Source organism: Phyllobates terribilis, unplaced genomic scaffold, assembly GCF_046119375.1.
Source record: "Phyllobates terribilis strain yellow unplaced genomic scaffold, ASM4611937v1 Scaffold_4__5_contigs__length_816908805, whole genome shotgun sequence".
NCBI classification, from domain to species: Eukaryota; Metazoa; Chordata; class Amphibia; order Anura; family Dendrobatidae; genus Phyllobates; species Phyllobates terribilis.
In genome coordinates, this window is record NW_027362764.1 from 289,381,461 (window position 1) to 289,404,550 (window position 23,090).

Consider the following 23,090-nt stretch of genomic DNA (forward strand, 5'->3'; position numbering starts at 1 on the left):
CCATCTAGTCTGGGATAGTGGGCTAAAAATTGCTGGACAACCAGGTTCAACACGTGAGCCATACAAGGCACGTGTGTGACATTGCCCCGGCGAAGGGCCGCACCCAGGTTTGCAGCATTGTCGCACACGGCCTTCCCTGGTTTCAGGTCCAGTGGAGACAACCATTCATGAAATTGGTTCTCCAGAGCTGACCACAACTCCTCAGCTGTGTGACTCACATTTCCCAGACATTTCAATGTAAAAACCGCCTTATGACGTTGAGCCCTACTGCCAGCATAGTAAGGAGGTGTGCAGGATCCCTTCTGCGCAGTTAGAAAGCTTTTGGCATGACCAGACAGGCTTTGGGTGCAGGTGGAAGACCGAGAGGAGGTTGAGGAGGCAGAAGCAGTGGAGGAAAAATGACATAAAGAGGATTGACGCACAACTCGTGGGGACGGCAAGACTTGGACAGCAGCCCCTTGTCCTGCTGTCACCATAGTTACCCAGTGCCCAGTCAGCGACATGTAACACCCCTGTCCATGCCTACTCGTCCAAGTGTCTGTGGTGAAATGCACCCTGTCACACACAGAGTTTCTCAAAGAAGCGGTGATGTTGTGTGCGACATGCTGGTGGAGCGCAGGCACACCTTTCTTTGAGAAGTAGTGCCGACTGGGCATCTGGTACTGGGGCACTGCGACGGACATAAGGTCTCGAAAATCCTCTGTGTCCACCAGGCGGAAAGGCAGCATTTCTGTAGCCAAGAACTTGCAGATGGTGAAATTCAACCTCTTAGCTTTCTCATGGCTAGGAGGAAATGGTCTTTTACTTGTCCACAACTGAGGGACCGAGGGCTGGCTATTGTGCTTAGACGGGGTTGATAAGGGTGTCCCCGGCAAACTGCCGGTCTGTGAGGAAGATGCAGGCGGACATGTTAGGTTGCCTTGATCCAAAGGTGGTGCTATCGATGTCGGACAGCGCTCAACACCAGCTGGTGCTACCACCTCCATAGAAAATGATGACCTGCCAATCACGCTGGCTGTTGCGGGTAAAGAGGTGGCAGGTCTGCGCCCCAAAACAGGTGTGACTGCTGTCCCCCCAGTCACAGAGGATGAAGAGGCCGCGGATGCACAAGATATGGCAGACGGTGGTTGGCCCGGCATGCTAGGCCGCATTGTAGCACACTGAGCTTCCCACTGCAACTTATGCTTCATGTCCATGTGCCGGTTCATGCATGAAGTACTCAAACTATGTATTTTTTGGCCTCTACTTAGCTTTTGCTGACAAATGTTACAGATAACACGAGTTGGGTCATCTTTATCGATCTGAAAAAATGCCCAGGGTATGCAAGGCTTAGCACCCATGCGACCTGAAGAGCCACCACGACTTGCGGTGAGAGGCAGAGTTGTGTTTGAGGATGCAGTTGTTGACGTGCTTCCAGTACTACGTCTCTGTCCAGGAAGGCGCAACCTGACCTCGTCGTCACTAGCATCTTCCTCCACCTCCTCTGCTGACCTCATCTCTTGGCTGACTGTGGGTTGACAGTAAGTGGGATCTCCAACCTCATCATCATCACCCTGTGCGTTATCACACCCGTCGTCCTCAGAGCCAACCTGTTCCTGCCCTGACAAAAAACTAAAGTTGTCGCTCCAATCAGGTATTTGAGTCTTATCATCATCTTCCTCATTGTCTCCACCACCAGGAGTTACAGTTTGGGAATGAGGGTCTACATTATGGTCAGAACCTTCTGCGTCTGGTCCTGGATCCGACTCATAAAGATTCTGGGCATCAGTGCAGATCATTTCCTCGTCTGGATTCACAGAAGCGCTGGAGTCGACCTCTGATTCCCAGGCTATAGTATGAGTAAACAGCTCTGCAGACTCAACCATCTGTTCTACCTCATACTCAGACGGGCAGCTGGAGATTTGGGAGCTGTGAGGAAGCAAGTGCGATTGGGGTGACACCTTTGAGGACTGGAGTATTTGTGATGTTGAAGTTGATGTGGAGGAGAGCCCACTTAAAGGAGCACTTGATATCCGTTGAAGCACCTGCTGTTTTTGTGCCTCATCTGGAATTTGTAGCGATTGGCGTGGCCGTAAGAAAGGGATCTTATCACATTGTCCGCTAAAAGAAGTAGACATTTTAATTTGGCTGGAAGATGGTCTTTCTTCTGCAGATGTTACTGTTGCTTTAACACCTACCCCACGGACACAACCTTTTTTCCCCTTCCCAACACGCCTATTCCCCTTTCCACCAGCAGCAGGCCTTTTTCCACTCATTTTGGTGGTTAACTAATTAACAACTCTGGAGTTGTTTGCACAAGAAAACAATGGATGGGAACCGAGCAGAGCTGAGTGGCCAAACTGTGGTATTAGGCCAAAACTATTGGCTGGGTTAGATGCAGAAAAAAATTATATTCAATTTGCAACCTGATGGAGGTCAGTATAGATGGACTAATAGAGAAAGTCCCACACACTGCTAGAAGGCCAAATATTTTTTCAGAGCTAGATGCAGAAAAAAATATATTCAGTTTGCAACCTGATGGAGGTCTGTATAGATGGATTAATAGAAAAAGTCCCACACACAGCTATAAGCCCAATATTTTTTCAGAGGTAGATGCAGAAAAAAATATATTCAGTTTGCAACCTGATGGAGGTCAGTATAGATGGACTAATACAACAAGTCCCACACACAGCTAGAAGCCCAATATTTTTTCAGAGGTAGATGCAGAAAAAAATATATTCAGTTTGCAACCTGATGGAGGTCAGTATAGATGGACTAATACAACAAGTCCCACACACAGCTAGAAGCCCAATATTTTTTCAGAGGTAGATGCAGAAAAAAATATATTCAGTTTGCAACCTGATGGAGGTCTGTATAGATGGATTAATAGAACAAGTCCCACACACAGCTAGAAGCCCAATATTTTTTCAGAGGTAGATGCAGAAAAAAATATATTCAGTTTGCGACCTGATGGAGGTCTGTATAGATGGATTAATAGAACAAGTCCCACACACAGCTAGAAGCCCAATATTTTTTCAGAGGTAGATGCAGAAAAAAATATATTCAGTTTGCAACCTGATGGAGGTCAGTATAGATGGACTAATACAACAAGTCCCACACACATCTAGAAGCCCAATATTTTTTCAGAGGTAGATGCAGAAAAAAATATATTCAGTTTGCAACCTGATGGAGGTCTATATAGATGGACTAATACAACAAGTCCCACACACAGCTAGAAGCCCAATATTTTTTCAGAGGTAGATGCAGAAAAAAATATATTCAGTTTGCAACCTGATGGAGGTCAGTATAGATGGACTAATACAACAAGTCCCACACACAGCTAGAAGCCCAATATTTTTTCAGAGGTAGATGCAGAAAAAAATATATTCAGTTTGCAACCTGATGGAGGTCTGTATAGATGGACTAATACAACAAGTCCCACACACAGCTAGAAGCCCAATATTTTTTCAGAGGTAGATGCAGAAAAAAATATATTCAGTTTGCAACCTGATGGAGGTCAGTATAGATGGACTAATACAACAAGTCCCACACACAGCTAGAAGCCCAATATTTTTTCAGAGGTAGATGCAGAAAAAAATATATTCAGTTTGCAACCTGATGGAGGTCTGTATAGATGGATTAATAGAACAAGTCCCACACACAGCTAGAAGCCCAATATTTTTTCAGAGGTAGATGAAGAAAAAAATATATTCAGTTTGCAACCTGATGGAGGTCAGTATAGATGGACTAATACAACAAGTCCCACACACAGCTAGAAGCCCAATATTTTTTCAGAGCTAGATGCAGAAAAAAATTATATTCAATTTGCAACCTGATGGAGGTCAGTATAGATGACTAATAGAATGATGCTATGCCCAAAAGATTTTACTTCACTAGGTGCAGTAAAAAAATTGGTATTCTATACACAGGTGGTATATCTTGCAACACAGGCTACTCCACTGACTAACACACTCTGCAATAGGCCAAAAAGGATTAGCTTTGCTAGATTCAGCCAAATGCTGTGAAAAAAACTTGCACAGCACTGGCACAGACCTGCCTGGCAAAAACTGATAGGAACTGATGTAACCTAGTCCTGAAAAGGACTCCAATTACAATTAGTCTTTACTCCCACAATCTATCTATTTAAGAGCACAGACCTGCCTGATAAAAATCGTAGGAAATGCTGTAACCTAGTCCTTAAAAGGACTGCAATCACAACTATTCCCTACTCCCAAGCTATCTGTAGATTTGTGCGAAAATTGGCTTGAAATTAACAAGGTATAGCGCACACAGCAACAGCGGTGCCGTCTAACACGCAGCTGCAGCAGTGAGAAAATGGTGGCAACGGGGAAAATGGCTTGGTCTTATAGGGCAAGGACATGTGACATACACTGCCAATGACACATGCCCTTGCTTGTGTGAAAAAAAGCACTTCGCTCCGTGTGTGCGCTGCTGATAGGCTGACAGATTGCACCTCCCCACTGTAAATGCGGGAAAGAGAAAAAAAAAATGGAGATCTTCATTGTTCCTGCAGAGATCCATCCCCTGCCCATCCCCCCACCCCGCTGTACACTCAAACTGCGTATTAACATTAATTTTCATCATTACTGAGAAAAAATCCAGTTATGATTTTGGTGCACGAACAGTTATCGAACATAACCTCGAACAGCCGAATTTTTCTCAAATTGTTCGAGTTCGCCGAACGGCTCGAACACCTCCCAAAACAGCTCGAATTTGAGATTGGCGAACAGTTCGAGTAGAACAACGCTCATCTCTAGTCAAGAACTACAGGAAACGTCTGACATCTGTAATTGCAAACAAAGGTTTCTGTACCAAATATTAAGTTTTCCTATCTTATCAAATAATTTTTTCATGCAATAAAATGCAATTTAATTATGCAAAAATCATACAATCATACATTTTTTTTAGATTTTCTCTCTGTCACAGTTGAAGTGTATCTATCATAAATATTACAGACCTCTCCATTCTTTGTAGGTGGGAAAACTTGCAAAATATATATATATATATATATATATATATATATATACAGTATATATATATTTATATATATGTGTGTGTTTTAAGAGCCATAACAAGCACAGAGTTGTGCTTGTCTTTATTGGTGGGACAAGCTATAGTTTTTTAGTGCCATTTTTCAGTACACATGACTCTTTCATCACTTTTTATGAATTTTTTTGTGAGTCCAGGTGACCAAAGAAAAACCCAGCAAATCTAGCACGTTTTTTATTTTTTTTCCCTAATTCGCCATGCCGCCAACACAATGGTATCGTTTTATAGTATGAGTTGATACAATCGCAACCAGCTTATATGTAATACCTGAAGAAGGCTCATATAGAGTCAAAACACGTTGTATGCTAATAAAATTTGGTTATTTAATATAACTTCGCATCCTGCCTACTGTGTTCAGGGAGCGCAGACCACCTGGAGAATAATTACATATGTTGATACAATCACAGTGATACTCAATTTATATTGATTTTTCAAGGTTTGCTTAAAAGAAAGTCACTTTTTAAAGAAAATGTATATATTTTTTGATTGTCCTTTTACGATGGGTGGATCGGACAATTCAAATTAGTCAAATTGCGAGGATTTTCCCAGGAAATTCAATTTGTAGCACAGTTATTCCTCACAAATTCAATATTTCTTATTGTGCTATGGTTTCTCTCCAGACCATAGTGCACATGTACAAAAATAAACCTAAAATGTATACTCATCTCACCTCTCAACTCTCCGGTCCGCAACACCTCCTCTTCTTTCTCCAGTTACTAGCTGTGACGATACAGCCTATAATCTCAATCAGCCAGACCGTTAGATTTGTTAAGCCAAGAGAAATACACAATTGTGTTCATGTTGACTTGCAAATGTATGGGTATTTGTGTGGCTGGTCAAAAAGGACATACAATTATGGGTATAAAACTGAATGTTGACTTCTTGTCGTTTGGAAATAATGAAGTTTGTTACTATGCTAATGACATATTATACTAAGCCAGCTAGATGTTCATTTACAAGAGCCCCCTCCTATACCAACTATATAAATAGATTAGCTCAAACAATGAGACCTGAGCCCTGAGAGTAATGACCTCCCTAACCCCTTGACCTGTGAATGTGTGCTAAAAAAGGAGACATGCTTCTGTAGCAGTCAGATTTTAAAAAGAGATTGGAAAGAGACTTTACAAGGATAATCAAAGATCAGACTCTCTTATACCATTAGCTTGGAAGCATGGCTTTAACCAAAGAGACACAGATTTAGATTCTATATGATTCTGGCCTAAGGGTATGTGGCCCTGACTGGAAAGATACGGATCTGCTCTATTGACCATCAGAGAGCCCCTGGATACGTTTGGGGAGACCAGGTTGGGACGATGAAGTCACCTGGCCCCATGGATATGTTGTTTGTGGTTGCTAGATAGGACCTACCAGTGGCCTAGAGCCCATGGAGACATTCAGAGAAACCAGATTGGGACCAGCCGGTCATCTGGCCCCATTGAAACTCTCGGAGAGGCCAGGGTGGGACCCTTGGGTCTCCTGGCCTTGTACCTCGATGGACTGCTGGCTTCCTCAGCTTACCGCTACCTTCTCTTTGTAGGGGCCCGCAAGAAGCAGGGGGCCACTGCTTGAGGTAGTTGGCCCCGGAAGTTCCAAAGTTGCAGCTGTTCTATCCCAGGCGGGACAGCGGAAGGGTGAGGACTGTGTAATGTTGTACCATCTTGGGCATTAGCTGGGACTGTTCTATCTGTTTATTGTCCATTTTGTGGTTCAATAAAGTATTGCCACACTGTTTTACCCTCACCCTGTGTTGTCTGAGTAGTATTATGCCTTCAGGGATTTTCAGCATTTCATGGACTAGCTTTATATATCAAGAGCGACTATGCGAACAAGGCCCAGGATCGAGTCGAAACATTAGGTCACTTCTATCACTTGCACTTTATATTCAGTTGTGTCTGCTACCTACAATTGAATTAAAAAATAATTAAAAGAACTTGCATTGAAATTTTTGAGTGTGCGTTGAAATTTCTCCACTTGTTTACTAATATCATGGATGTGCAACTTGCAGTGCCCTCTGAGGCCAAAATGCAGCTAGGAAAACTGGAGCTAACATGGCAGAAAAAAAGAGGCCCTGAGAGTGAGATGGTGAGCAGGGAGCAACGCTGCACACCATCCACTTCTCTTCTTTCCACAGTTGCATCTTCGATCTGTTCACTCTGGGCTGGGACTTCAGGCCATGACCAGGCTTCAGAGGTCACTGCATGTCACACATCTGTGTCGTCTTGACATGACTATTTAAGGCTAGGTCATGGTGGGAAGTCCCAGACTAGAATGAACAGGCCGGAAAATATAGCTAGCGACGGGGAAAAGAAGAAACAGCTCTGTGGACTGGAAGATAGGCAGCAAGCAGGGGAGGGGCTGGACAGGGGCTTGTTTTGTTTTGTAAACTTTCTCCGGGCCTATACAGTTCAGCAAACGGGGGCTAGATGAATTCCATGCTCAGCAAATTTACAAAAATATGTATTCTCAAAAAATGTGTATTTTTCTTGTATATGCGAGTAAAATTCAATTCCATTAGGATAAATTCGCTCATCTCTGTCATATTCTGAAATACATAACATTTTAATTTTTCAGTTTACAACCTGTTTAAGAGGTTTTTTTTGTCATAGCAAGCTGTAGTTTTTACTGGCACTATTTTGGGATACACATTACTTTTTGATCACTTTTCATTTCATTTTTTTGCGATGCCGGATGAGCAAAAGCATCAGTTCTGGCATTTTCTCCATTTTTTTGTGCTCTTCAGTGGGATATTTTGTGCTATTTTGCAATTTTTTTTAATACTTCAAAATATATATTTTTTAATAATATTTATTAGTCCCCCAAGGGTACGTAAGCATGCAATCATTAGACTGCATAGATAACGACTTATATTATGCAGTTTATTACCTCATCCTGTCAGTGTTATGCTGAAAATAAGCCTATTAGATGTCACTTTAGGTTTTATGTAATAGACATTGGTATATGGCAGACACGGAGGCCATTGTTACATCTCCAATTGACATAGCAATCCATTGTTATTTTGCAATCACACTGTGAGATGAGTGAACCCGACCTGTAAGGTCTGGGGTCAGGTGCTGAACTCCGAACACTTACTTCTCCCAGAAGAGAGAGAGAGTCCCCTAGCCCTCACTATGACCATTTTACAGCATGTTCAGGTTCAAGTTCGGGTAGAGTTCTGAAACCCGAACCAAACTTTGGACAAAAGTTCAGTCGAACCAGACAAACCCAAACACAACAGGTCATAACATGAAGGCGTTAAATCACATACAATAAAAACATACTATATAAAAATAAAAAATGATTACAATACTTTTATAATTTTAAATATTAAAGATGATGTTTGACATTTTAAAAAAGTGTCTGTATTTTTATAGAAACAGTACAATTCTTGAGCAGAACAAGAGTGGTATAATTTCTGGCAAAAAAGTAGTCCCCCTTTTAAATTCTTAGATAAAACATTTAATATTATAAAATTGGTCAGTTAAGCTTTCAACATGGCTACCGATTTAGTATTGTATAAATATACTGTATCATAGCCACCAAAAATAGTGACAGATAGTAGCAATTACCACATATCAAAACTGGTTACCTTTGCTTCTTTTTTGTCAAGCAATGAAAGGATTGGACAGGCTTGGGGCTAAGATGTGCAGTCACTCTATGTAACTGAAGATTTGTGAATCCTCACAGTGAGCAGTTTGCGCGCCGCAAGGTTCTCTGGTGCTAGGAGCAGTCAAACACATGACCACAAGTGTGCCATTTGCATACATACAGTCATGTGCCGACTAGAAGTGTGCGGCCTCACTCAGTTCAAGTGAATTAAGTGAGGCCATGCACGTTTAGTCAGAATGTGCCAGAAGTATGCAAATCGCATACTTGTGGTTACATCACTGCCAGCTTCCGGTGCCAGCATCAGAGAACCCTAACTCTGTGCGTGCTGTGAGGATTCACAAGTTTTCAGTCATGTAGAGTGACTGCAAACTTAAAGGGGCTGTCCGGTCAAAATTGATAAGTCTGCAGTCACTCTGTGTGACTGCAGACTTATGAATCCCCCCAGCGCAGGCACTGTGCGCTGCTGGGATTTGCCAGTATGAGACCCGGGACCGGAGGATATGTATGCGTTATACATACCCCCGGCCATTCAGCACCGGCTCACTCCATACACTTTGTGTAAAAGGGATTGGAACAACAAGATGCAGCAGCTCAACAAGCTACCAGTGGGTACTGTACTTGTTGGCGTAAGGGAAGTCTCAGTAATAGCGTTGGTGCAAATTGATTCACAGGGTCTGCTCCATCAGCCAAGTCAGAAATCTGTGGCCGCTGGACGGGAACCCTGAGAACTGCCTCTTATGGATGGCATATGTGGTTCTTCTATAGATTAGCAGGCCTGGCACATGGTCACATGTGCATCATGGTGCATCAAAGATAAGATCTGCTAAGAAGAGCCACAAATGACGGCAGGTAGGAGGCGGTTCTTAGAGCTCCCATCTAGCGAGCACAAGTGTTCTGCTTTGTCTTAGAGCTCATAATGGGTTGCCCAGGCTTATGATTGCCTGAGTCTCAGAACCTAAAGGAGTGAACAGAAGAAGATGAGTTGCCGTTTGCTTCAATGGCCACTACACAGTGAATGGAATTTTGCTTTTTTGGCACCATTAACAACTTACATACAGGCACAACCTTAGCTGATAACAGTTGATTGCAGGGGTTGCAAGATGTCCTACTGATTTGTTATTGATGACCTAATTGATGACCACATAATTATAGGTCATTAATATCATTAGACTGGAAAACCCTTTTAAATAATGGTAAGAGCTTCTGTATAAGCTACACATGAATACTTCTAGTTAAATTTTTTTTTTACTTTAAAATTGTAACATTATTAAGTTTGTTTTCATTATTGAGTAAGTCTTTATTTATGTTTTATTTTTCTCTTTTTTTATTTCTGCTATGTATGGATGTATTCAGCCAAAAGGTTTTCGACGTTATTATAGCTCACCGTTACTTATACATGAGCAATTTGGATGCATCAAAGAAGTAATGCCTATTGGTAAGTAAGACTGTTATTCAGTTTTGTGATAAACTAAAATATTTTTGACTATTACTGTACTGATACCGAAAAATAGGATTTGTGAATACTTGCAGATACAGTGCTTGCTGAAGATGCCTTGTAGAGGACTAACTCTGTGTCTAGTGACACAGTGCTACATTTTTATTAAAATTGTAGTTATATTGCATTTTATGTTAACACTATGGAAATGAATGGACACTCCAAGGGAAAAAGTTCAATTTCTGGCTGGCAGGGTCTACTTGGTTTGTTATGCGGGTATTTCTACATTATACCTCCCAAGTATCTTCATTTCAGAGAAACACTTTAAGTGACCCAAATCCCTCTACCTCTCTCTTCTCCTGAGATGACAATTTTAGACCTAAACTATAGATTTACATTCTACCATGTTAGGTCTAAACTACAAATTAAAATCCTCCCTGTATGTGCTATTAAAATGTTTAGCACTTAAAATCCTAGATGGCAGATATGTTCCACCGAGGTGGTTGGCCTTGGTAATGTAAAGTTCTTTACCAGTAACACTGGGCTACTGAGAGGGTTAATTTAACTGGAAAAAAAGGTTGTTCCCATAATCCAGCAAAGGGTTTACAGGCCTAATGACAGCTCAGCAGTGTGGAGTTTGGGCTGGAGCTGCTACCGCCTGAAATACTGAGGTTGGTGAGGCTGCTATATTTACCTTGTTTCATAGTGCCTGAAGGAAGGACTGTTTATGGAATTCATTTGGACTGGAGAAAGGCAGTTTTCAATTTGGAACTGTGCAGATTATGACGGAAAATAAATTTTAGGCTGTTTTGATATACTGTAAAAACCCCTGTGATTGTGCGTATCCCAGTGGCTACCAGATTGCTGAAACCCTACAGCACTTACAGTGCCTTGAAAATGTATTCATAACCCGTGTACTTTTCCACATTCTTTCATGTTATACTCACAAACATAGATGTATTTTATTGGTATTTTATGTGATATACCAACATAAAGGAGCAAGTACTTGTGAAGTGTAAAGAAAATGATACGTGGTTTTCTACGTATTTTAAAAATATAAATCTGACAATTGTAACGTGCATATGTATTCAGCCACTCTGTAATCTGATACTGCTACATAGTGACGAATTGCCTCTAGAAGTCACATAATTAGTAAATTGATCCAACGGTCTGTAATTTATTTTCAATATAACTACAGCTGTACTATGGAGGCCTCTGAAGTTTGTTTGAGAACATTAGGGATCAAACATCATCATGTAAACCAAGGAACACGAGAAGAGTAAAACTGGGTTAGGTTTTTAGAAAAAAAACCAAGCTCTGAACATCTCACAGAGCACTGTTTAATCCATCATCCAAAAATGGTAGAAGTAGGGTACAATTGTGAACCTACCAAAACAAGACTGTCCACCTATGGAAGAGTGGCAAGAAGCAAGCCATTTTTGAAAGCAAGCCATAAGTCCTGTTTGCAGTTTGCAAAAAGCCATGCAGGAGGACACAACTAGCATATGTAAGAAGATATTCTAGTAAGATGAGACCAAAGTAGAACATTTTGGTCTAAATGCAAAACATTATGTGTTGCGAAAAACTAACACTACACATCACCCTGAAAACACCATCCCCACCATTAAATATAGTGGTGGCAGCATCATGCTGTGAGGATGCTTTTATTCAGTAGGAACAGGGAAGCTGATCAGAGTTCATGGGAAGATGAATGGACCTAAATACAGGGCAATCCTGGAGGAAAACCAGTTAGGGGCTACAAAAGACTTGAGACTGGGGCATAGATTCACCTGCCAGTAGGACAACAAGCCTAAAAATACTGCCTGAGCTACAATGGATTGATTTAGATCACAGAATATTCATGTGTTTGAATGACCCAGTCACAGTCCAGACATAAATCTCATTGAGAATCAGTGACAAGAGTTGAACATTGCTGTTCACAGACGCTCCCCATCCAATCTCACTGAGCTAGAGCTAGTCTGCAAAGAAGAATGGGCAAAAATTTCAGCCTTTAGATGTGTGAAGCTGGTAGAGACATACCCCAAAAGACTTGCAGGATTAATTGCGACGAAAGGTGGTCTTACAAAATATTGACTCAGGGGGACTGAATAGAATGCAATTTACAATGTTCAGATTTATATTTTGAAAATAATTAGAAAATCATCTATCATTTCCTTTTATTTCACAAATACTTGCTACTTTGTGTTGGTATATCACACAAAATCGGAATAAAAAACATTTAAGTTTGTAGGTGTAACATGACAAAATGTGGAAAAGTTCACGGGGTATGAATACTTTTTCAAGGCACTATAAAAATTCCTATATTTAGATCGATGTCTTGGGAAATGTGCACATTGACATTGAACACTATTGACATGCATGTTTTGGATTAGAACTTTTTGTGTGCATTTTCATCCATAGGTTGGAAGGTATGTTTTTCCCTTCTGTATAAATACATGTAAGTATGGAAACATAAGCTAGCCATACACGTCAGAAAGCTGTCGGCCAAATAAGTGTTCGACCAACAGCTATGTCTATCGACTTTTTCCCCAATTCCCAAATAACAGTGTAAAAGATTTGCCACATCAAGTTGCATACAGTATACCAAATTTTGCTTGTCCTTGAAGTTGTTTCTTCACAACAGACAATTATAAGTTTGATTACGCCTTTGTTATGGAAAATCATAGCCGAGAGCACAACCAGCTACATGTGCAGTCAACTCTAAGTTTATGTTAACACAGAGTTTTCACTTATTAACGCAGTTTCTTCACTAATTCTGCTCCGAAACAGTGGTGGGTAACAACATATGGTTTTGTCCCATTAAATAGGGCTAATCTGCATCCGCACTTGTGGCAGTTTAAACTGCAGACCTGTGGCAGAAACCCAAAGGTAAGCCTTGGATTCTGCCACATATTTTGCTGAAAATACCAGAAAATACAAGTCTGATTTTTCTGATGTATGAAAGCACCCTGTGAATGTGCTCGAATGGATAATATAATTTGCAAGTTAGCTTGTATACTTTTTCATGACTGTTGAGCTTCCCTAATAATCCCCCCCCTGTCCATTCTCAGAAAGTATTATAGTACTGGATTTCAAACAGTTAAACAAATCCCTTCAAAATACAGTCAGGCTGAGTTCACACGATGCGTATTTAATGCGTTTCCGCGGCGTTTTTGCAGTTGCGTAAAAGCCGTGGAAACGCATGAAAAACGCATGGTAGAAGGGCAGCAATGTTCCCCAATTGAAATCCGCATGTGCTGTGCCCATGATGTGGATTTTTCCGCAGCGTAAACGCTGCGCTCAAATATCTGCAGCATGTCAATTAATTTTGCGTAAACGCGGCGTTTTCGCCGCCATTGACTTGCATTAGAACGATCCAATTCCGCAAGACTGCATCTGTACTTGCGTTATTGGCGCGTTCTAATGTGCGGATGGTACCCGGGTGTAGAGGAGAGGAGAGTCTCCTCCACACCCAGGTACCATTAAAAAAGCTGTAAAAACAAGAATAAACTAAAAAATATATATATACTTACCATCTGTCGGCCCGCGCAGCGCTCCTGCTTGGTTCCCGGCACTTGCAGTGAGTTGAAGGACCTGCGCTGACGTCACAGTCATGTGACGGGTCACGTGACGCTGACGTCGGCAGGTCTTTCAATTCAAAGTTGCCGGCAGCCGGGAGAACGGAATGTAAAGCAGGACAGCGCGGGCCATCGGAGGTAAGTATATACACTCTCTCTCGGGTCACACTATATAAATCCATGCTGTTTGCATGGATTTATATAGTGTGACCTAGTTGTCAAGCACTTTCCAGGTGATGCTAAAATCGCCTGGAAAGCGCTTGTCAATCTGCATGCGGAAACGCATGTGAATCCGCATGTGGATCCGCATGTATTCTGCAGGAAAAACGCATGCACAATCTGCATGCGTTTTTTTCTGCCAGGGAGATGCAGAAATGATGCAGAAATTTTCTGCTTCATTTCTGCATCGTGTGCACATACCCTCAGATGTCAAAAACTTTTTTTTCAAAGCAGACTTGAAGGGATTGACACATTAAAGAGAAACTTCAATGACAGTTTTAAAATAATAGACTTGTATTCATCAATTATTACCCCCATCAGATCACACTGCTCTGGTGTTCTGTGGTGGGGCTGGAAGGGATGAAGTCATAGTCTTCACCTGACCTCTGAGCTCTGTGATTGGCTGCAGCGGTGAAGTCAAAGGAACAGCACATAATCAGAGACACATCAAATTAGCGTTATTCCAATCAGTTAAAATAGACCTTAGCGGTCAGTTGAACGAAGAATGGGACGTCATCACTTCTGGTCCAAATGCAGAGCACTAGATAAGCCTAACAGGTGAGTATGGCTCAGTTTAATGTTTTAAAAGCATCCCTGTGGTTAGCCAGTTTTTGTTAACATGCCATCCAACTCTTAACTGTATTGTATGTTTTTCTACCAATATATGGTGTTAGAAGTTACGTAAACATATTTTAAATTTAGGAAGAATAAAACTATATTTTGTTTTGCAGCTTGTGGAAACAAAGTAGATCCTATCTATGAAACCCTCCGATTTGGAACCTCTTTGGCACAGAAAAACAAGAAGAGCAGCTCTGGAAGTGGGTCCGACTCGCCCAATAGGAGCTCTGTAATAGTTTGTCTTCATTAACGTTACTATTTTTTGCATACTATTTTGCCTCCTATCCTTTAATGAATCAATTAGCATTTTAGATGATACATTTAGAATATCAGTTTTCTATGCTGTTTTATAGTTAATCTTTACCATTTTGGGTGCATTCTAACTAAACTGATGTTAGGATTCTTATTAAAGTGTCATTTGTCTTGGTCTATGAGGATTTATTTATCAAACAGCCAGTGTTAAAAGGTTTGTCTACTACTGGACAACACATGCTTAACTGCTTTAGTGCCTCTGATAAAATAGAAAAACATACTCACCTCCCAGATTGGTGCCATCCCTGCGATGTTGGCACTGTGTCACCCATAACAATGTCACATGACTGATGCAAATTTGCGGTTGCTGATCAGCTGCAGCCTTCACTACTCTGTGAGAATGGATGGCACTCTGGCAGCATACTGAAGGATGCAATCGATCAGCAGCCACTGATAGGTAGCAGTGATCATGTGACATAACAATGCCAACCGGAAGAGGCAGCACCCACAGTGCTTGGGAGCTATCTATTTATTTTTTTGTTTTATCTGGGGCAACTTTACCAGTTAAAGAAGTTTTTCCGGTACTTTTTTTAATTTGCCCAATGTATTCAGCATGTGGGCATAAGTATCTCTGTAAATACCTTGTGTTGCAGATACTGCCTGTGGGTGGCGCTATCGTTGGCCGCTCACAGGCATCACGTGACCCCCGGCTGCAGCCGGCTCTGACATCCGCTGAAGTCAAGATAAGTCCAAGCTGCAGCCGAGGGTCCCTCTTCCGCGATAGCGCCACCCACAGGCAGTATCTGCAACACAAGGTATTTACAGAGATACTTATGCCCACATGCTCACTAGATTGGGCAACTTAAAAAAAGTACCGGACAACCCCTTTAAAGGGAATCTGTCACCAGGATATTGCTATGTAATCTGATAGCAGCATGTAGAGGTTGAGACTCTGATTCCAGTGATGGCACTTGCTGCTCTGTATGTTGTCATTTTGATACAATCACTATTTTTCTTCTGCAGATCTAGCAATGCTCAAAATGCTGAGCCTTGTATAACCTGCCCATAACACTGTCAGCTTTCTGTGTTTGCTATACATTGGTATAAAGTTGCTAAGCAGTGGTGGGGACAGAGGTTACACAGAGCAGGAGGACGATATGGCATGACACAACTAGTTCTCTAGTAATTATCTCCTATTGATAAAACAGTTATTTTATTGAAACAGCAACACAGATCCCAGTAAGTGACACATCATTGGAATCAGGCTCTCAGCCTCTGCTTCCTGCTGCTCTCAGATGCATAGCAACAATCTACTAACAGATTCCCTTTAAGAAGGGTTTGTCCAGTATAGGACAACTTTAAGAAATAATCATCTCATAGGAGCTAAGCGGGTATTCTAGTCGTGTAATGAAAGATTAATTCTTGCATTTATTGCATTGTGGTTTTGTATATACTGAATAAAATGCTAATTTAGTTGAAAGAATATTTGTATTCACTTACAATTCACACTCCTTTCTGTACCACTTTATATGTATCGCCTAATAAGTAAAAGTTACTCACCTACAAATCTATTCTTCAGCCCTGGGGTTAGACCCCAGTCTATCTGTCTAATGTTGGGTTCACATAGTGTTTGCCACTACATTCAGTAGATCCATTGCCCCCTGCAAAACTGGATTTGGGTGTATGCGCTGACGGAGCCATTGTCTATGATGATGCCGACGGAGCCACATTTTGCGCTGAGGTGCATCATGTTTGGCTGTATATGCCTAGCTGAGGCAGGCAGCAGTATGTAGTGGACAACACCACCAACTCCAATTGGTGTGCATCAGTATAGATAATGGCCCCGTCGACACATTCACCTGAATCCCGTTTTGAGGGGCTTCACACGTAAACTTCAACTGCAGACTTATAAATCCCCCCAGTGCAGGCACTGTGGGCTACGGGGATTCGCTGGTTTCAGACCCAGTAACGGAGGGTATGTATAAGTTAAACATACCCGCAGCCATTCAGCACCACTTCGCTTCACACACTTGTGTGCATGCTCTGGGAGGATTCATAAGTCTGCAGTCACACAGAGTGACGGCAGACTTATCACTTTTGAACGGACAACTCCTTTAAGCTATCATTGAAATGAGGTGAAAAGATTGTGCCTTGGGGGATCTACATTTTCTGTATTTCGACAATAAAAATGCATAGTAATGAAATAATAACATAATAGTTTCCATCTTTCTTATGCTCAGAAGGACTGGCAGTGCTTGGTTCCATCATATCACAGACTCATTTTCAGGAGTTGTATTTAAGGAGTTGTCTCATGAAGACAGCAGTATTTTAATATAGGTGCAGTTATAGGTGCAGGCATTTTTTTTTCGGTGGCTACGAAGTATGCAATTTGTTATTATGCTTCTTCTGCGGTGGCCACTGATTGACTGCAGCAGACCCGTGACAATACATTGTCACGTGATTTGCTGGGCATAGCGGCGCCGACATTGCTGGAATGGAGTTGAGTATTCACAGTTTGTATTTTAATTTGTGTCTGGAATTGAATAGGCTGGGGTTGTACAGTAGAGGAGAACCACTTTAAACCAGCGATGGAAGTAGAGCTGTTGAGACCAGGGAGCAGCACTAATGCGTGAGTAAGAAGTTGTGTCCATTTTACACAACATATCTATAGAGATATTTTTATTCATGGTGGAGGGAAGTCCAGGCGCTATTTTTTAACAGTAATATAAAAATGACCACTGATAAAATGACTGCAGCTCTATAGCATTTCTGTGAAGACATATATGGGTTGTCCAAAAGTAGGTGGACAGAAAGTGTAATAAGGTTATGAAGGGGGAGATTTATCAAACACTAAATTGCAGCCGCCTGTCTGGATCATCCTCCAATAAACCATGAATTAGACGTGGACGATAAGCTTTTCACCCAATAGATTTCAGGATTCGCATGATAGAAGCTGTGAAATTCCCAATTCCAAAGAGGCTCTTCTGGTGGACTTTTTTGGACTCTGAACAAATGTTTCAGCAACAAGTTGTTTATTATCTTCTGTACAGACTCTTTTGGGTCGACCAGTTTTTGGAGCATTAAGGATTGAATTTGTCACGAATGCGGTAAATGGTTTGTCTCTTTGGGGCTTGAGTACCAAATGTTTCAACCCAATTTGCTCTAACGGTTTCAGCATTTTGAGATTTCCAATACTCTGTTAAAATCCATTTTCTTTGATCTGTATTTAAATTATTTGCCATTATGTGTTATCTGAATTATCTGAAAAGAAAACAGATTTGGGGGAAATCTATCTGTGAAAACTAGATCTATGAAACTGGCTCAGTTGCCCTTAGCAACCAATCAGATTCCACCTTTCATTTTCCAAAGAGTCTGTGAGGAATGAAAAGTGGAATCTGATTGGTTTTTAAGGATAACTGAGCCAGTTTCACCTTACACCATGTTTGATAAATCTCCCCCTTTATAACCTTATTACACTTTCTGTCCACCTACTTTTGGACCACCCTGTATATACACTGCTCATAAAAATAAAGGGAACACTCAAATAACACATCCTAGATCTGAATGAATGAAATATTCTCATTGAATACTTTGTTCTGTACAAAGTTGAATGTGCTGACAACAAAATCACACAAAAATCATCAATGGAAATCAAATTTATTAACCAATGGAGGCCTGGATTTGGAGTCACCCCCAAAATTAAAGTGGAAAAACACACTACAGGCTGCTGACACACTGCAGCCACATGCGGTCTGGCATTGTCCTACATTAGGAGGAACCCAGGGCCAACCGCACCAGCATATGGTCTCACAAGGGGTCTGAGGATCTCATCTCAGTACCTAATGGCAGTCTGCACATCTCGTATCTTCACAGCATAGACAATTGCCTTCAGATGACCCCAAAAATAAAAGTCTAAGGGGTCAGATCGGGAGACCTTGGTGGCCATTCAACTGGCCCATGATGACTAATCCACTTTCCAGGAAACTGTTCATGTAGGAATGCTCGTACCTGACACTCATAATGTGGTGGTGCACCATCTTGTTGGAAAAACTCAGGGAATGTGCCATCTTCAGTGCATAAAGAGGGCAGCACATCATCATGTAGCAATTTCAGATATCCAGTGGTATTGAGGTTTCCATTGATGAAGAATGGCCCCACTATCTTTGTACCCCATATACCACACCATACCATCAAGATACGAGATGTGCAGCACCTGGAACAACGGATACTGGAAGCCTGTGTTAGCATTTCTTCTGCGGTGTTGCTATCAGTGTGTCAAGAGTGGGAGAAGGGTGTTGCATTGATAATACAACACAATGGGCAGCACTTTGAACACATTTTATAAGTGGTCATAAACTTGTAAAAAACTCCTGAAAGAATAAAGTTACGTTAAAACTAAGCACACCATTGTTATTCTTATGAAATTCTCAGTAAGTTTGATGTGTCACATGACCCTCTTCCCATTGAAAAAAATAAAGTTGGATCCAAAATGGCCGACTTCAAAATGGCCACATGGTCACCACCCATCTGGAAAAGTTTTCCCCCTCCCGTATACTAATATGCGACCAACCATTCCCATTTAATTTAGGTGTATCCATATAAATGGCCCACCCTGTATATATATATATATATATATATATATATATATATATATAAAGGAGCACAGAAGATGAGACACATTATCATATATATTACATTCCGATGTGTGAGCTGAGCTGAGAGTTTGAGAATGCAGCTGTATAACAATGCTGTGCACAATTATACAGTACAGACTGTGAAAACCCAATGTACAGCAATGGGGGTGTACAAAAAAAATAAAATACAGCACACTGGTTTATTCATTGAGGCGACTTGCAGCATAGCTGCATTATAGTGAATGCAGCTGAACTGAAATACCATAAACACACTGTGGACAGTTGTGGAGCTGTTTTTGGAAGAAAGGAGTCATGTTTTTATCAGCTTATCAATCCTATGTATCAGACCAATCCATGTTATATATCTTGAACATTTTATACACTGTTTAAAGGGAATCTGTCAGTAGGATCAACCCTCCTAAGCTGTCTATATTGGCGTGTAGGTCATAGGAAGCTGAATACAATGATACCTTGATATCTGCCATCTGATATTTTATTCCAGAGAAATTCATGTTTTTCTTTTATGTAAATGAGCTGTTCCAGGCTCTGGGGAGGGCGCTACCTGGAAAATAACTCTACCTCCAGAGCGTATTTTACATGAAGGGGGAGTTACCAGTGTGAATCAAGTAACTAACACAGAATAGTAGAAATTAACTTTGTCTTCTTTCAAACACATTTTTTGCAGTTTTCTGAGCTCTGCTGTATTGCAACACTATTGTAGCCCTGTCTCCCTGTGAGATGGAATCTGAGAGGAACCTGCAGATGTGTCAGGTATAATCACACACAGCTCTGCAGTGATATCAGGAGAGCAGAGAGCGGCCATTACATGTCTCACACTGAGAACTCTCCCTTCTTGTAAAATAATCTCTGGAGGCTGATTATCAGGGAGATCAGAGTCCTGCCCATAGCTCTGAACAGCTCATTTACATATAAGAAAAACATGTATTTCTCTGGAATAAATCAGATCGCAGATATCAATGTATAATTTTATTTAGCTTCCTATGACCTACATGCCCAAGTGGAGAGCTTATGAGACGATCCTATTGCCAGATTCCCTTCAATATGTGAAAATATAGTTGAATGAAAACTCAAGATTTAGATAAGTAACTGCAGTTTCTCTATGAAGTACTGCATTATGATTTTCTATAAGAGAACACATGTTCTATCTACAGTAGAACCTATTCCAAATAGTGTGAAAACCATTAGTAATGAGACTATATACAGCATAAAACAGCACTGTACAATTCTTTAGGTGGACCTTTCAGACTTCTCAGCAATACATTCTGATGTATATACTGTAGCTCAGTTTGTAATTGCAATAGCGGAAGACTCATGACTGTTATTATTCACTTAATGTCCGCTTCAAAGGTGTTATCCACCTAAAATAAGTATATGTGTTTAAAATGTAAAATAAATATACAACTTACTTCTATACATTACTGTCAATATTAAATTTCAAATGATTACATACTGCAAGTGCCAGTTCCAGAAGCTCCATTTTTGGCTTGGATTTGCCGCAGGCGGGGTGGGAACTTCCTGTGTCGCCATGCGTCTAGAGCAGTGTTTGTGTGTGTGTAAAGGAGCTGTCTGACTGGCTCCTTTTAGTAGCAAAGTCAGCCCCCTTTAATGAGCTAGTCAGCCAGTCAGCCCCCTTCCTATGATTCCATGGTGACAAAGTAGGCTCTCCCTTGTATCAAACCTAAAACAGAAGTGCAGCTGGGTCCCAGGAAAGGCGCTGACAGATGAACATTGTGGACAGTTGATAATGGCAATATATAAATAAGTTCTATATATTTTATCTTGAAACACATATATAGCATTTTTTCCTAGCAGGACAGCTACTTCTATTTGCCAACCCCCTTAACTATGTGAAATGGTCAGGATAGCAAACTAATGTATGATCATGAGGAAACTACAGCATTTATTTCATAGCTCAGCTACAGTGGAGGCCAAAAGTATTGGCACCCCTGCAGTTCTGTCAGATAATACTCAGTTTCTTCCTGAAAATGATTGCAATCACATATTCTTTGGTATTATTATCTTCATTTAATTTGTCTTCAATGAAAAAACACAAAAAGAATTGTCCTAAAGCCAAATTGGATATATTTCCACACCAAACCTAAAAAAGGGGGTGGACAAAAGTATTGACACTGTTTGAAAAATCATGTGATGCTTCTCTAATTCGTGTAATTAACAGCACCTGTAACTTACCTGTGGCTCCTAACAGGTGTTGGCAATAACTAAATCACACTTGCAGCCAGTTAAGATGGATTACCGTTGACTCAACCTCTGTCCTGTGTCCTTGTGTGTACCACATTGAGCATGGAGAAAAGAAAGAAGACCAAAGAACTGTCTGTCGACTTGAGAAACCAAATTGTGAGGAAGCATGAGCAATCTCAAGGCTACAAGTCCATCTCCAAAGACCTGAATGTTCCTGTGTCTTCCGTGCACAGTGTCATTAAGAAGTTTAAAGCCCATGGCACTGTGGCTAACCTCCCTAGATGTGGACAGCAAAGAAAAATTGATGAGAGATTTCAATGCAAGATTGTGCGGATGGTGGATAAAGAACCTCGACTAACATCCAAACAAGTTCAAGCTGCCCTGCAGTCCGCGGGTACAACAGTGTCAACCCGTACTATCCGTCGGCGTCTGAATGAAAAGGGACTGTATGGTAGGATACCCAGGAAGATCCCACTTCTTACCCCGAGACATAAAAAAGCCAGGCTGGAGTTTGCCAAAACTTACCTGAGAAAGCCTAAAACGTTTTGGAAGAATGTTCTCTGGTCAGATGAGACAAAAGTAGAGCTTTTTGTGAAAAAGCATCAACATAGAGTGTACAGGAAAAAAAAGAGGCATTCAAAGAAAAGAACACGGTCCCTACAGTCAAACATGGCGGAGGTTCCCTGATGTTTTGGGGTTGCTTTGCTGCCTCTGGCACTGGACTGCTTGACCGTGTGCATGGCATTATGAAGTCTGAAGACTACCAACAAATTTAGCAGCATAATGTAGGGCCCAGTGTGAGAAAGCTGGGTCTCCCTCAGAGGTCATGGGTCTTCCAACAGGACAATGACCCAAAACACACTTCCAAAAGCACTATAAAATGGTTTGAGAGAAAGCACTGCAGACTTCTAAGGTGGCCAGCAATGAGTCCAGACCTGAATCCCATAGAACACCTGTGGAGAGATCTCAAAATGGCAGTTTCGAGAAGGCACCCTTCAAATATCAGGGACCTGGAGCAGTTTGCCGAAGAAGAATGGTCTACAATTCCAGCAGAGCATTGTAAGAAACTCATTGATGGTTACCGGAAGCGGTTGTTCGCAGTTATTTTGGCTAAAGGTTGTGCAACCAAGTATTAGGCTGAGGGTGCCAATACTTTTGTCTGGCCCATTTTTGGAGTTTTGTGTGAAATGATCAATGATTTGATTTTTGCTTCATTCTCTTTTGTGATTTTTCCTTGCAAGCAAATTAAGTGAAGATAACAATACCAAAGAATTTGTGATTGCAATCATTTTCAGGAAGAAACGGAGTATTATCTGACAGAATTGCAGGGGTGCCAATACTTTTGGCCACCACTGTATGTAGATTAGATTCAGGAGGATCTAAATGAAAGATATTTGAGGAAGTTTACTTTTACAAAGTATAAAGCATAAGTAACTTTAGAGCAGAGATGGACAAATCTATATTTTCAAATGAAGAAAT

General features: G+C 41.2%; 1 protein-coding gene across 1 annotated transcript in view; it reads left to right on the forward strand.

The window, feature by feature from the left end:
* The window catches only part of STAC (SH3 and cysteine rich domain), a 474,096-nt gene that overhangs the window by 330,250 nt on the left and 120,756 nt on the right, over window positions 1-23,090 (forward strand). Inside the window, exons 4-5 of the mRNA XM_073678295.1 lie at window positions 10,009-10,090; window positions 14,619-14,734. Of these exons, the coding sequence (XP_073534396.1) occupies window positions 10,009-10,090; window positions 14,619-14,734 (198 nt within the window). The remainder of the gene's footprint in view (window positions 1-10,008; window positions 10,091-14,618; window positions 14,735-23,090) is intronic.